The sequence below is a fragment of the Adiantum capillus-veneris genome, chromosome 5 (assembly GCF_014529385.1).
Source record: "Adiantum capillus-veneris isolate H3 chromosome 5, ASM1452938v2, whole genome shotgun sequence".
Lineage (NCBI taxonomy): Eukaryota > Viridiplantae > Streptophyta > Polypodiopsida > Polypodiales > Pteridaceae > Adiantum > Adiantum capillus-veneris.
The window spans coordinates 158,827,152-158,839,637 of NC_140935.1; the positions used below are offsets into that span (position 1 = coordinate 158,827,152).

Sequence of the window (12,486 nt, forward strand, 5' to 3'; positions counted from 1 at the left end):
TATGCCAAATATGGTGTACTTCAGAAAGCATAAAAACTACTTGAGGAGCTTCTTGTGCAGGATGTGAACTCTTGGAATGTATTGATTACAAGATATGTGGTACAGGGCATGGCCAGGAAGTCAAAGTCAAAGTCAAAGCGTCTCTTCGAATGAAATCACCTATGCTTTGGTCTTCAAGGCAATGCTTACATATTGAATTACACAGGGGCTGTGCGCTTGGCAGTGCCTTGATTCTCAACAGGGGCAGGGCCAGAGAGCTATTTTCACCTGATGCGAAGCGAGCACAACAACGATCACAACGATCTTGGTTACTTGGTGAGCCTAATGTCTTCTTTTGATTTCTTGATCATACAAGCTGCCACTTGGCATGATCTAGGCCATTGCCTTTGATCGGAATCCGATGGCCTCAATAACTAGCAATGAAAAGCAGCTCTATGTCACAAGCGCATTTGAGAATAAAATACAAATTGGCTCGTGTATTGTACTTCAAAACATGAAGGCCACAGCAAGAAGAGTGTTGCTCTGCAGCGGAAGGCGTTCTCACACACGGGGAGACTGGACGCGACTCGAGAGCAAAGTAGGATTCTCTCGTCCTCCTGCAACTACTCACCGGTCTCCTATTAAAAGTATTTCTCAAGTTCTCATTCCCAAACCGCTTTATTTTCACGCCGACAACCACCTACGTATAGGCGCACACAAAGAAAGACGACGTCAATGCTTGTCCTTCTTTGGAAGGTCTGGAGAGAGCTGGAAGCCAAGGCATGTAGAAGGGCGACATCATGGGATGAAATAGGAAAGATTTAGAATATAGCTTTTTACTTGGTGAGCCAAAGGCTCTTCTCCCCCTATCTGATCGCACAAGCCACCACTTGGCAGCTTCTCATTGGAAGCTTTTCACGCTAGCAAACAAGTGAAAAGCTTAAAGCTAAAGTAAGTAAAACGACACTACAACGCCGCAGCCTCCAGTTCGCAGACAGGACTTGCAACGATTCGCGCAATTCGCAGGCGTGCAGTTCGCAGGCACCACAGGCGTCAGTTTGCGCAGTTCACAGGCATGCAGTCTCTAGGCGTTCTCAGGCAGTTCGCAGGTTCCAAAAGCAAGTACAAGTTTGGTGACTTGACTCCAGATTATGCCCACTGATCATCGATTGAAATCTGATATCTTTTGTCTCAGTAGCAATAGAATAGACCTCTGCCATGCCTTGATCGCACCAAATATCTGATCGTTGAGAGTGCTCATCATGTCGACAAGCACCCCAAGTACCTTTAAGGGTCATGATCTGCAAAATATAACAAGTAACCAGGGTTTGCAAGGTCCTCGGTAAACCGTTCAAGCGGCCTAAAACGCTTATTTTACCTTCTCGATGCAATAGGTTCTGCATCATGAACTGGCTGTCACAATGGCACTTCAGCACTGCTCACTGAACTGCCAGCCACTTTTGGATGGATCTCTCTTTAAGTGCAGAAGAGTTGGTGGGTAGGCAGTTGTAGGTTGAGGGCGTGAAGAAGACTTGGGAAGTTGGTGTCAACTGGTGTAAGGTCATAAACCAACGTAAAGAGGAAAAATGAACAAGATTTCACAGAAGGTGCACAAGCAGATGTTTGGGATCTACAAACAGAACAACAAAGCCTTTATTGTTCTAAGGAGAGTTGTAATGTTATAAAGAGGCAACGAGTAGTACTAGTTGAAGAGCAGGTAAGAACGAGGCAAGAGAAGCTAAACAGAGCGTGCAACTACAAAGAATAGGGAGCCACTAACGAGTAGTGTAGAGAATTTAATGGGGGAGCAGTGCTTCAACAAAGGAGGTCATTGAGCAACAAGATTTGCAGCCGAGCCACTGGTGGCTACATATGGGGTATCCTTAATAAGAGCAAAAGCAAACTGTAGGGAAAAACAAACGAGCAGTTGGGGGATTTTTAACAAGCAGGACATATATTCACAACACTGCATGTTCCAATTGCACAAGCGCGACTTCAGCTCGACAACATTGCAAGGTCCGTTATCTGCATTCAATTTCCCATGTGCATGCGTTTGCTTGGCGCAACACATAAACGCTACGAGGCAGGGGCACGGCTTCCGTTTCTTATAATTTTTTGGAGAGACCACAGTGCCAGCTCTCCACCATACTTTTGTATGGCTCCTGTGTATGACGTGCACTATATACTTTGCACTTTCAATCTGTGACGTTTCATTGCAAGATGTTATGTTTAACTATTCACATTGCTTTTTTGTAGCTTCACTCAAATATCGACCTATAGATAGGACAATCGAAAAGCAGCAGTACAACATTGCAGGTCAGTAAAGCACCTCATTTATTGTTGCAGTTCATTTATGCTTTATCTATTTTCTTGTTTGTACCTTGGGTGCATGTATTATAGATAAGACGCATGTGCATGGCTACATCAACAACTCTACTACGATAATTAATATGTACTTACAAGATGAAATGTCCAACACTATAACAACCTTGCCTTTAATCAGTTGTACAATCAAACTGACATTACAACCATAGTTAAAATGAAGACGAACGTGGGTAACATAAATGTCCTTCAGTAGTGACTTCTAAAATCTAGACCCTAAGTTCAATAAGTTGGATTTGATCGCAATTGGCGTACGCTACATGATTATTCTATAGATGTTATATAGCAAGGCCCACTAAGCAAGACTAGTTCACTTTTCCAACGGCTTTATGGTATGGTACTATGTTGTGCCGGAGTGGTCAATTCTACATGCATCACATCAACCACCTTGATTACTTGATTTTGTACACCATTTCTGATTTGTACTGCCCTTAGTGCCAGGCCCTTTGGTAGCCTAAGGGAATGCAGTACGTTGTAATATAGCCCTGGTTTCATGAAATGCCATATTAAAACCTTGGCTGAAATTGTGGTTTTTTTAATTTACCCTACAAATTCAAATTTAGTCGTGTCGGTCTCACATTTCGGTTGGTACTTGTCTAGGGGTGAAATGTTCTTGGGTGAAACTTCGCGTTTCAAGGTGAAACGTTTTAGGGGTGAAACGCTTCGTTGTGACGCTGGGACTCAACTTGGAGTGTGTTGAATTTTTTTATAGAAAGGTGCCCAAACATTGGGCACCCTTTAAAAAAAGCCCAAAATTTTGGACATTTTTAAAAGGGTGCCCAATGTTTGGACACCTTTCCAAGAAAGGGCTTTTTTTAAACGAAGAAAAAAAACTATAGAACAGAAATGATTAACGTGCACACACGACCAATGTTCATCAACATTTACGGAATAAACGTCTCTATTGAATGTTCCTATCAAAGCCTCTAACATTTAGAAACAAAAAAACATACCTAGTTCTAAATCCTTGCAACATTCCAAGGCATTATAGCACATTGCAAATGCCATCTCTCTCGGGATAGAGGGCCCTTGAGAGGGTTAGTTGGGCCCCCATGCAGTGTCCGTCTCTATCTCTCTCTATCGCTAAAGTGTTTGCAAGTGAAGAAGTCTAATTGTGAATCATATCAAAGAGTTCTTTGTTATGTTTTATTTCCTCTTTCCTAGCTTAGTCTAGCCATAGGCTTTCTTCATAGCAGCTCTAACCAAAAGGGTTAGAGACGTGTAGTGGCAGTTGATTGAGCTATGCGGGGCTTTCCAGATTTCTACTCGTAAAGCCTCTCTTAGGACAGCCAAGTGTGACAGTAAAAGTGTGCAGGTTATGTATAAATAGATGTATAGGGTCTTCAAGTAAAATGAGCAGACACTTTTATTTTTTGTCAATTTTAAAAAATAAGCAGCGTTTCTCTTTTCTCCAAACTTTTCCTAACGGTCAATATCTCAATTGAAATAGATATGAGTTTAATCTATCTCAAATTTGCCATCTACTGCATAGAATCATCCAAAATTGTCAAAATTGGAGCATGTGTTGCAAGCGTTCTTTCCATTTCTGGACTCTTTGTTGTTTTCCCAATATCATTTGTTTTTGTGCAGGGGATACAAGCTTGCAGACCCCGACCTTTACAACCCTTAATTGGTCAAATGGAGTTATTTTTTGAGGGTCGAGCGACCCTAATGGAGGAGCTTGCAGAACGGATTGATACTTATTATGACTCTTTTTTCTCTAGTGTATTAAGTAAGGATGAAATGTTTTTTATATTTTTTCAGGGTCTCGTTGGAGTGGGCAAGACGCGTTGTCTTTTGGAGATAGCAAACCAAGTTGGGAAATGTATTGATCAGCACAGGGCATTAGCCAAGCTTTACATTCGCAGAGCAGTGCAAAATGTGTACATCACCTTTAATGATGCAGGTAGTGGTCACCAAAACCCTATTTTCTCCATGCTTCTTTGAAAGATATGATTCTAATATATGCTGGTGTAGGTATTGGTGATAGGAAACCCCATCTTTTGCATGACGATTTTATCTAGATGATTCAGCACCATGTGTGTTTCGAAGCTCGTGAATCTTTTATGAAAGCTTGTGTAGTGTCAGAGATAATGTATGGTCAACGGTATAATGAATTACCCCGTGAGTCGCAGGAGAAGATAAAACAAGCAAGCACAAAATCGATCCTGCAAGATGTGTACGCTCACATAAGGAAACAAAACCTACCAGATAGTCAGCCTATAGCTCTTTATCTGCTGGTGGACGAGTCTCAAAATGTTGCTCATTCAGTTGAATCTGTAGGTGGGAATGGGGTTGAATTCTTGGAAGGCATGTTTTCCTGGATAGGTGGTAGCATGGCTTCTATACAAGGGCCGTCTTTGGGCAAGGTGTCCAATTTATGCTTCATACCTGTTCTGACAGGGACTGAACTTCGAGTAGCAGGTGGAAGGTGGGGGATTTCCAATTGGCTTAAGGTAAGCAAAACACTGGCTCCATTGGACTTGGCAGAAGCAGTAAACGTGTTAAAGCAGCCTATTCAGGACCACCAATTTCTTGAAGTTCAACAACAGTTGGAGATACTGCTAGAAGATTGCTCGTGTCTCCCAAGGCTCATCTTGTACATTTACAGAGTATGGCAACAAGCAAAGGGTACAAATCTGCCTGTTGAACAACTTGTTTCACACTTGAGGAATTCGGTGTTTATGATGACAAAGCAATGGGTGGATACTATCACAACACAAAACCAGGCAGGAGTCAAGCGAATGGTTTTAATTTGCCTCAGTGGGGCTGTTATGGAAAAACGTGAGGTGTTTGCGTGTAAACAGGGATATGTGTATGCTGAGAAAGTGCCTAATGGGTGGAGGTATCACAGTCCTCGGGTACTTGTCCGTTCTATTGTTGAGCGCATCAATGTTCCAGCACGATCAGTGCCTCTCTTACCTAAGCCTGCAAAAGGGGATGACTTGGAGTATGGATTTTTAGATATTCTTCATGCTCTGTTACTCATTTACAAAAACAAATGTGTCCCTTTGAAGAAGCTTTTTGTAGGAGCAACAGGGAAAAATGAACTCCTTAAGATGGAGTTCAAAATTAGCTCTGGGGTTCATGAAGTGGAGGATCAGCATCAGTTCTACATTCCAAGTGAAAAACAGTTTTACTATCAAGGTGATAAGCTCATGGAAGGGCAGAATGGACGTTACTATTACTTTCCGCCTTGTAAGCTGCATAATCCTGACCTTGCTGTGCTTTTCAAATGCCAAAAAAATGCAGTCGCTACTGATGCGAGGGTTTTTTTACTCGATACTAAAGATGAAGTATATGAAATTTGGATTCAGCTGAAGGGACACGACTACCCAATGGGCAAGGAGGAGGCTGAAAAATGTTTTAAGGCTGCATTTGATCCTAAGTTCAAGGTTGATGCTAGGATAAAGATATATGTATTGTGCAACACACACGGCTTTTGTATCGATGATGTACAAACAATTACTCCAGAGAATGTGTTGCTCCTCGACCTTGCCGATTTTATGCCAGAGTTCATAAGACAATCCTGGTTTTGCTAGGAGGTCATCTCGATTTTTTATAGAAATCTTACGTTCAACGTAAGTTTCCCTTGTTGGATGTTTGGTGGTTTGGGAAACGCAAGGCGCCTAGCCCCACCATTTTCTTTCCTTTCTTTTATAGATACCCCTTTTGGCTCTCTCCTCACATCCACATTCTACTCCTTGCATGTGATTGTGATGTAGCAAAACCACTTTTGAATCAGTCCTGCTCTCTTTCATTGCCTAATTTTTGTTGATGAGTTGTTGAAATAAGATCTCTGTTTATTGTTTTGTTGTTTAAATCTTTTGTATGATGTTTGGCAGAATTTTGTGAACTGTATATAAAATTTTCTCACTTCATCTTGCGTACTGAGCATGATAGCTAGATTTATTTTTCCCTTAATTTTGGATTTGATTCAGGGAAGTATGTATTTATGTGATTGTGTGTGTGTGTGTGTGTGTGTGGAGAGAGAGAGAGAGAGAGAGAGAGAGAGAGAGAGAGATATTTCATGTCTACCTATGATTAGAGAGCATATATGTATGTGGGATGGTGTGTGAGAGAATTTGTATTTGCATGTGATGAGTGCTAGAAGAGTAAGATCCTCTAGACTGGTGGAGAGAGCTTTTCCCATTGATATCACCCGTCTTCCGAAGAATCAAGGCTTAGACACTCCCTTAGGGATGAATCATTATGTCTAGTATTTCGGAGCATTGTTATGTTATGCTTTTGTAGGGATGCCTGGGAGACCTGGTTACGTGTGTGACAATGACCTAGCACTCGATAAATTGGGTCCGGGTATTGCGGGACTTGGGTGGGGTTGGGACCCCTCTCGCACCTCACTAGAACTTCCCTACCCAATGGGTTCTTGGTAATGGGATTGCCATACGTCCAAGGGCATCAATTGTAAGTGTGAGATTACATTCTTGTCCAATTTCTTCTCTCTGTGTGTGAGTGAGAGAGAGAGAGAGAGAGAAATTTCATGTCTTACCTATGTTTAGAGAGCATATATGTATGTGTGAAGGTGTGTAAGAATTTTTATTTGCATGTGATGAGTGCTAGTGTGTGAGATAATATTCTTGTCCAAATTTTTGAGAGAGAGAGAGAGATTTCATGTCTTACCTATGATTAGAGAGCATATATGTATATGTGAAGGTGTGTAAGAGAGAATTTGTATTTGCATGTGATGAGTGCTAGTGTGTGAGATAATATTCTTGTCCAAATTTTTCATCTTTTGAGAGAGAGAGAGAGAAATAAAATGTCATATTAACGTCTACAAAAGGCCTAAAAGACCTATGAGAACGAAAGGTTACATAAACACCTGTGATGTGATACAATGATCTTAGAGAGAAAATGCTAAAGTTAAGAAGAAATAAAAGCCTATCAGAGTCTACAATTACTGAGCTGAGTAGTGGTTCTCTATTTTAATTTATAAACCCCAAAATTGATATTTTCAATTAGCACATGTGGGAGTTTTTAGTCTCTCGAGCATACATTTGGGAGACCATTAGTGCCTTTGCAAAATTTTTGACTTTACCTTTATTTTCATTTCCCCCTAAAATGCTCTTTAAACCCGTGTCTCCCCCCCCCCCCCCCCCCCAAAAAATACACACACACACACACACACAATGTATGAGGTTGTTTACATGCACAAGAGACACACATTACTTAAGAGTATGTATGTGTACATGCAAAAGAAAGAGAGAGGGATGAAAGGGAAGGAGATGTTTGTAATAAAAGAAAACATATGTAGAAATTGTGTAAAAGGACACTTAAAAAAAGCAAAAGAAATTCCAAAAATCTATAGATTTATACTGGTTTCAAGTATTGGCCCGGTGCTTTTCTGTATGGCACTAGACACTACCACATTTTGTGGTAAGACCTTTCCATAACCATTCTCCATGGGCATAATCAATTGCAATGAATGTAAAAGTTCTTTTTACAAGAATTTAAGAAGGTGCAACTTGGCTTTAAAATGTGCAAGAAGGCTACACATTGTTCCGCAAAAAGCAATGCATGCAATAGCAAATTTGACATCAAGGTCTATATGCACAACCTTTTATCTAACCTTTATTCTAACCTTATTCTAACGTTTATTAGGTAGTAGAGGTTTTATTTTATCATCCCTGCAACATGTAAATTCATGCTACCTCTATGGATGAGCTAGAGTGAATCTAAGTTGGGGGCAAGGTGAGTGGTGCATGGGATAATGACACCTTGCGGCACCCAAAGATTAGTGCTAGGATCATTATGGAGAGTGTACAATGAATAAAAGGCATGCTTGGGATATAGAACTAATGAGGTGAAGCCTATAAACTATATTTTGAGTTTGTGGAATATTTTTTATGAGGGAGGGACAAGGGAGTTAGAATATACATGACCAATCTTCTTGTTGTGTGGGAACAAGGATCTAGATTTATGAGTTATCCTTTTGCAAAAGGCTAAACTTAAAGTTTAGAGCATGTGACATTGAGCCATGTGAATAAGCATTGAGGTTATGTGGCAAGTGCAAAGTCAAGGCTTAAGAAACAGTGATCACTATATGTAAACTCTCTATATCACATGTGTTCAAGGCATAATTTAAAAATCTCTTATTTGTAATTTTCTTGTGAATAAAACATAGAATTTATATGGTACCCTTCTATATGTAAAAAATGTGCAAAAAAAGAGGATTTAAAAAATACCTTATATTGAACTCACGTGATGAGTTACATATTTCAAAGTGAACCCCTTGAGCCTGTGTGTGTGTGTTAGGGACAGGAGAAGATGCAACACATGTACATAGTATGTGTTACTCTAAGTATACTTTATGCAAAGCACATCAAGTGCTATATATATATAGACATAACCTTGCTCATTTGTTAGAACACTATTATGATGCTATTTTGATTTGTGTAATTTTCTCTCAAGGTATTATTTATTCTCTCTTCTCTTTCTCTAGATTAGTACATTTGAACATGGCATTTCCAGTGATATTTGATCCACCATAATTTAGCATTATTATTAATGTCATTAATTCTCTCCAATTTCCAATAGTTCTTAGCGTAACTTCCATTAGACATAAGTGGACATGAGCTCAAAAGTGCATGCATTTGCCACACCTCTTTCTATAAATCCCAATTTTGAGAAGCCTTAAAATTGTACTAAGATTTACATGTACATTAGAAGGATATTCAAGTAACAATTCACATTCACATTGACACTCACCTCTATTAGGTTTGAGTTACACTACCATGAAACTCATCTTGCCATGAGTTCCATTGTACATGAGGTGTACTTTCGAGTTTTTAACTCTTCAACTTACTCCCATTCACAAGCATGAGGTGTTTTAAAATAAACAACATGTGTAAACATGTACACTTATCAAAGAATTTGGACAAGGTCCACTCACAAGCATGAGATGTTTTAAATAACCAACATGTGTAAACATGTGCACTTATCAAAGAATTTGGACAAGTTCCCCTACTATCACTTAAAATAATGATAGAGTACACACACTTGTAGGATAATGATATGAAAGATATGATAGCATGCTCACACGACACCCAAAATAGTGCCAAAGTGTACAAACTAGCACGCGTAAAAAAACGTTATAGTCTCCACATCATACACTTACAATATTGTAAGTGTGTGTACTAGGAGTTGTAGTGCTTAAATCTAATATGAAAATCAATGTTATTGTGCACACCATAACTTAGAGGTAATTTTCAAGATAAATTATCCACCTTTAGCAGCCAAAGCAGTGCTAGTATGATGGGATGCAAAAGATAGGTGTCCACCACTTAGACACCCAAATTAGTACTAGTGTGTGCACCACATCTATATACAATATGTCAATGCTTAAAAAATGAAGCTTTTCTTCTAAATATATTCTTTTGTATGCATTTTACTTTTTGTTGTTAAGGACACCTTCCATGAGTCAAGTAGTCATTCTGCCACCTTCCATGAGTCAAGTAGTCATTCTGCCACATAGACAAGCGGGAACATGGTAGAATTTGTTGATAGCTATCAATAGTATAAGTTGATAAAAATTCGTTATTTGATTGAAAATCAATTGATATAATAAAATTCAATTAAATATTGGCCAAAAAATGTTTCAATGCCTAATTTTAATGTGGCATTGTCTAATATGCTTGACTTTTTGTGTCTTTTTGCACTCATGAAGAGGAAATGTTGCATTAAATTTCAATAACAACATAGTGAAAAAAAGAGAGAGGATTAGTTGACGATCATATCCAAAGCTAGAGGCAAAGCTCCACAAAATGAAAGCCATGATGAGCCCAATGGTCTTCTCTAAGGGTTCCCAATCTAAGGGCATATAATCAATATCAAAACAAAGCTTGGGAAGTTGAGAACTGAATTGATTTGCAAGGTGGTCACATTGAAGCTAACCCTAGTAGAGGTAGTGGAGATGGTTAAAGCCTTAATCTTTATGGCAAAGGAAGTCGTTCAAGCCCTTCCCTAACATCATCACAATTTATGTTGCCTCCTTGTTGCAAGAGCTATGCATTAGCCTAATTACAGCCTAGTGCCTCGCCAACACACTCCAATAAGAGCTTCACCATAACCCCTCTATCCTCAAGTAGCCAACCTTCCTAGATATTCCAAATGATGAGGATCTTACAAAGAAATCATTCATGAAATCCTGCAAGCCACAAAGTCAGTTCCTTTTGAAGACCAATGATTTTACATGCCACATGCTTGTAAAGATCGTGGACATACTTTGACCATGTCTGGCATACTTCACAAATATCAAGGAACATATGTCATGGTGGCTCTTTGATTTTGAATATTAAGGCCTAGAATATGATTTTTTATCTAGTTCCTACAAAAGGGAAAGTGTATGCTGCTACTGTCGATAACACTAAATGGCATGCCATGACCCAAAGAGACAATGGGATGGATGGCTATCAAATCCTTGGCCGTTCGATTTAACATGGCACGAAAGTAAATTTGGATGCCTAGAAAAACATGAATTTTCTACCCTAGGACTCGCACCACATGCTTGCACATCCACATTTTTAGAGGTAAACATGGTCAATGATATATAAGCTTATCTCCCGTACCCACTTGAAAATCAGGGCCACTAACCAAATGATTGCGCATGCCTCATTTAAGTTTTTGCCCTCCTCCCCCATCACAACATCCAATGAGAGACATTGATCCCATATTTTGGGAGAATATTTTGAAAATATATATAGTGGTGGTGGTGTGACCTTGTTTTCCAAGCGTGAAGAGATTTGATTGGGTCTCTAGATTTGCTGAGGCTTGGGTTTGATGGTTTTGGGATGACAATACTCAAGTTTGTTGTAGTTAATGGGGCAGTTTGGGGGTTGGGATAAGTAGGCATTAGTTTAGGCCACCAAAACCCATTGTGATTGTGGTGCCTTTTGCAGCTTTGTCTGTCAGTTGTTATGATTATTTTTCCACTTGTTGGTGGAGTTTTGACGAGGATTATGTGGCTTTATTGGGAGCATGTAAGCTATAAATTCTGGTTTGGGCAACCAGAATCTCTATATCCCTCATTGTAATGTCCCCATTACTGAGCCTTGTACATATACCAAAGCCTAACATGTACATATTTGTCAAATCAATAAGATGGGTCAGGGAATTTTTACCTCGCCATCGCCTATGTATCACATATTAGACCCCCACTATGGGATTGGATGGAGCTAGGTAGACATTAATTGCATTCTTGTACACCCTACACATAAAGATTACATACCCCTTATCAATAGTACTCCATCCACCACCCCCCCACCCCCATGAGCTTAGTACACTCATAGTTTATTTCATGCTCTATTTTGTCCTTTTTTCTGGATACCCGAAGAAGTAGAATAGAGGCGGTTTGAGTTTCTCCGTACATGGGGGTGGTCATATGTGTTCTTGCACTTTTCCAAAGGGACTTTACTATGTTGTCCCAAAGTGGTTCATTCTACATGCCTCACATCAGCCACCTTGACTACAACATCCTACACCTTGACTACATCTTGTAAATAGCTTTATTTTGATTAGTACTGACCGTAGTGTTAGGCACTTCGTAACCGATGGGACTACATTACACTCTAATATAGCCTTGGTTACTCCAAAAAGAAAAAAAGAAAAAAAGAAAAGAGAGAGAGAGAGAGAGAGAGAGAGAGAGAGAGAGAGAGAGAGAGGTGTGAATGTGTGAGGACACGGGTCCTAGGGCAAGGCCCTACCATGTAGTACGGGGTCTATATATAGTGAGCCAGAGGACTAGGGGTCTATATATAGTATGGATGGGTGGTTATTCGCATGGCTTAGTTCCCCTCTTCTTACATTGGTATCAGAGCATGGTGGAAGAAGGATATGGCTTTCTTGCATGAGCAAGGCTTGTGCATGAAGGTCTCTCTTCGTCACACTTTTACAGGGTGAAATTTGTTAATTAGAAAATTTGCTGTAAACAGCCGTGTTTGGAAAAACTGTCAATGATGGGTGAAGGAAAACACCATTCTATACGTTTTTGCATCATGCAAAAAGCGAGATTCTGTACGGTCTCTGTGGGATATTTTTAATTTTTCAGATTCTACTTAGTGTGCGCACACGATTGAAGGCAAGGTTACAGAAGCAGGGGCAAGAAGGTGC

The 12,486-nt window shown here is 39.8% G+C and overlaps 1 protein-coding gene across 1 annotated transcript; it reads left to right on the forward strand.

The window, feature by feature from the left end:
- Positions 1-4,478: 4,478 nt before the first annotated feature.
- On the forward strand, positions 4,479-5,978 carry LOC147458401 (uncharacterized). The gene has a single exon (XM_086511826.1). The coding sequence runs from the start codon at positions 4,674-4,676 to the stop codon at positions 5,901-5,903; it is 1,230 nt and encodes a 409-aa protein (XP_086367952.1). The 5' UTR covers positions 4,479-4,673; the 3' UTR covers positions 5,904-5,978.
- The last annotated feature ends 6,508 nt before the right edge of the window (positions 5,979-12,486 follow it).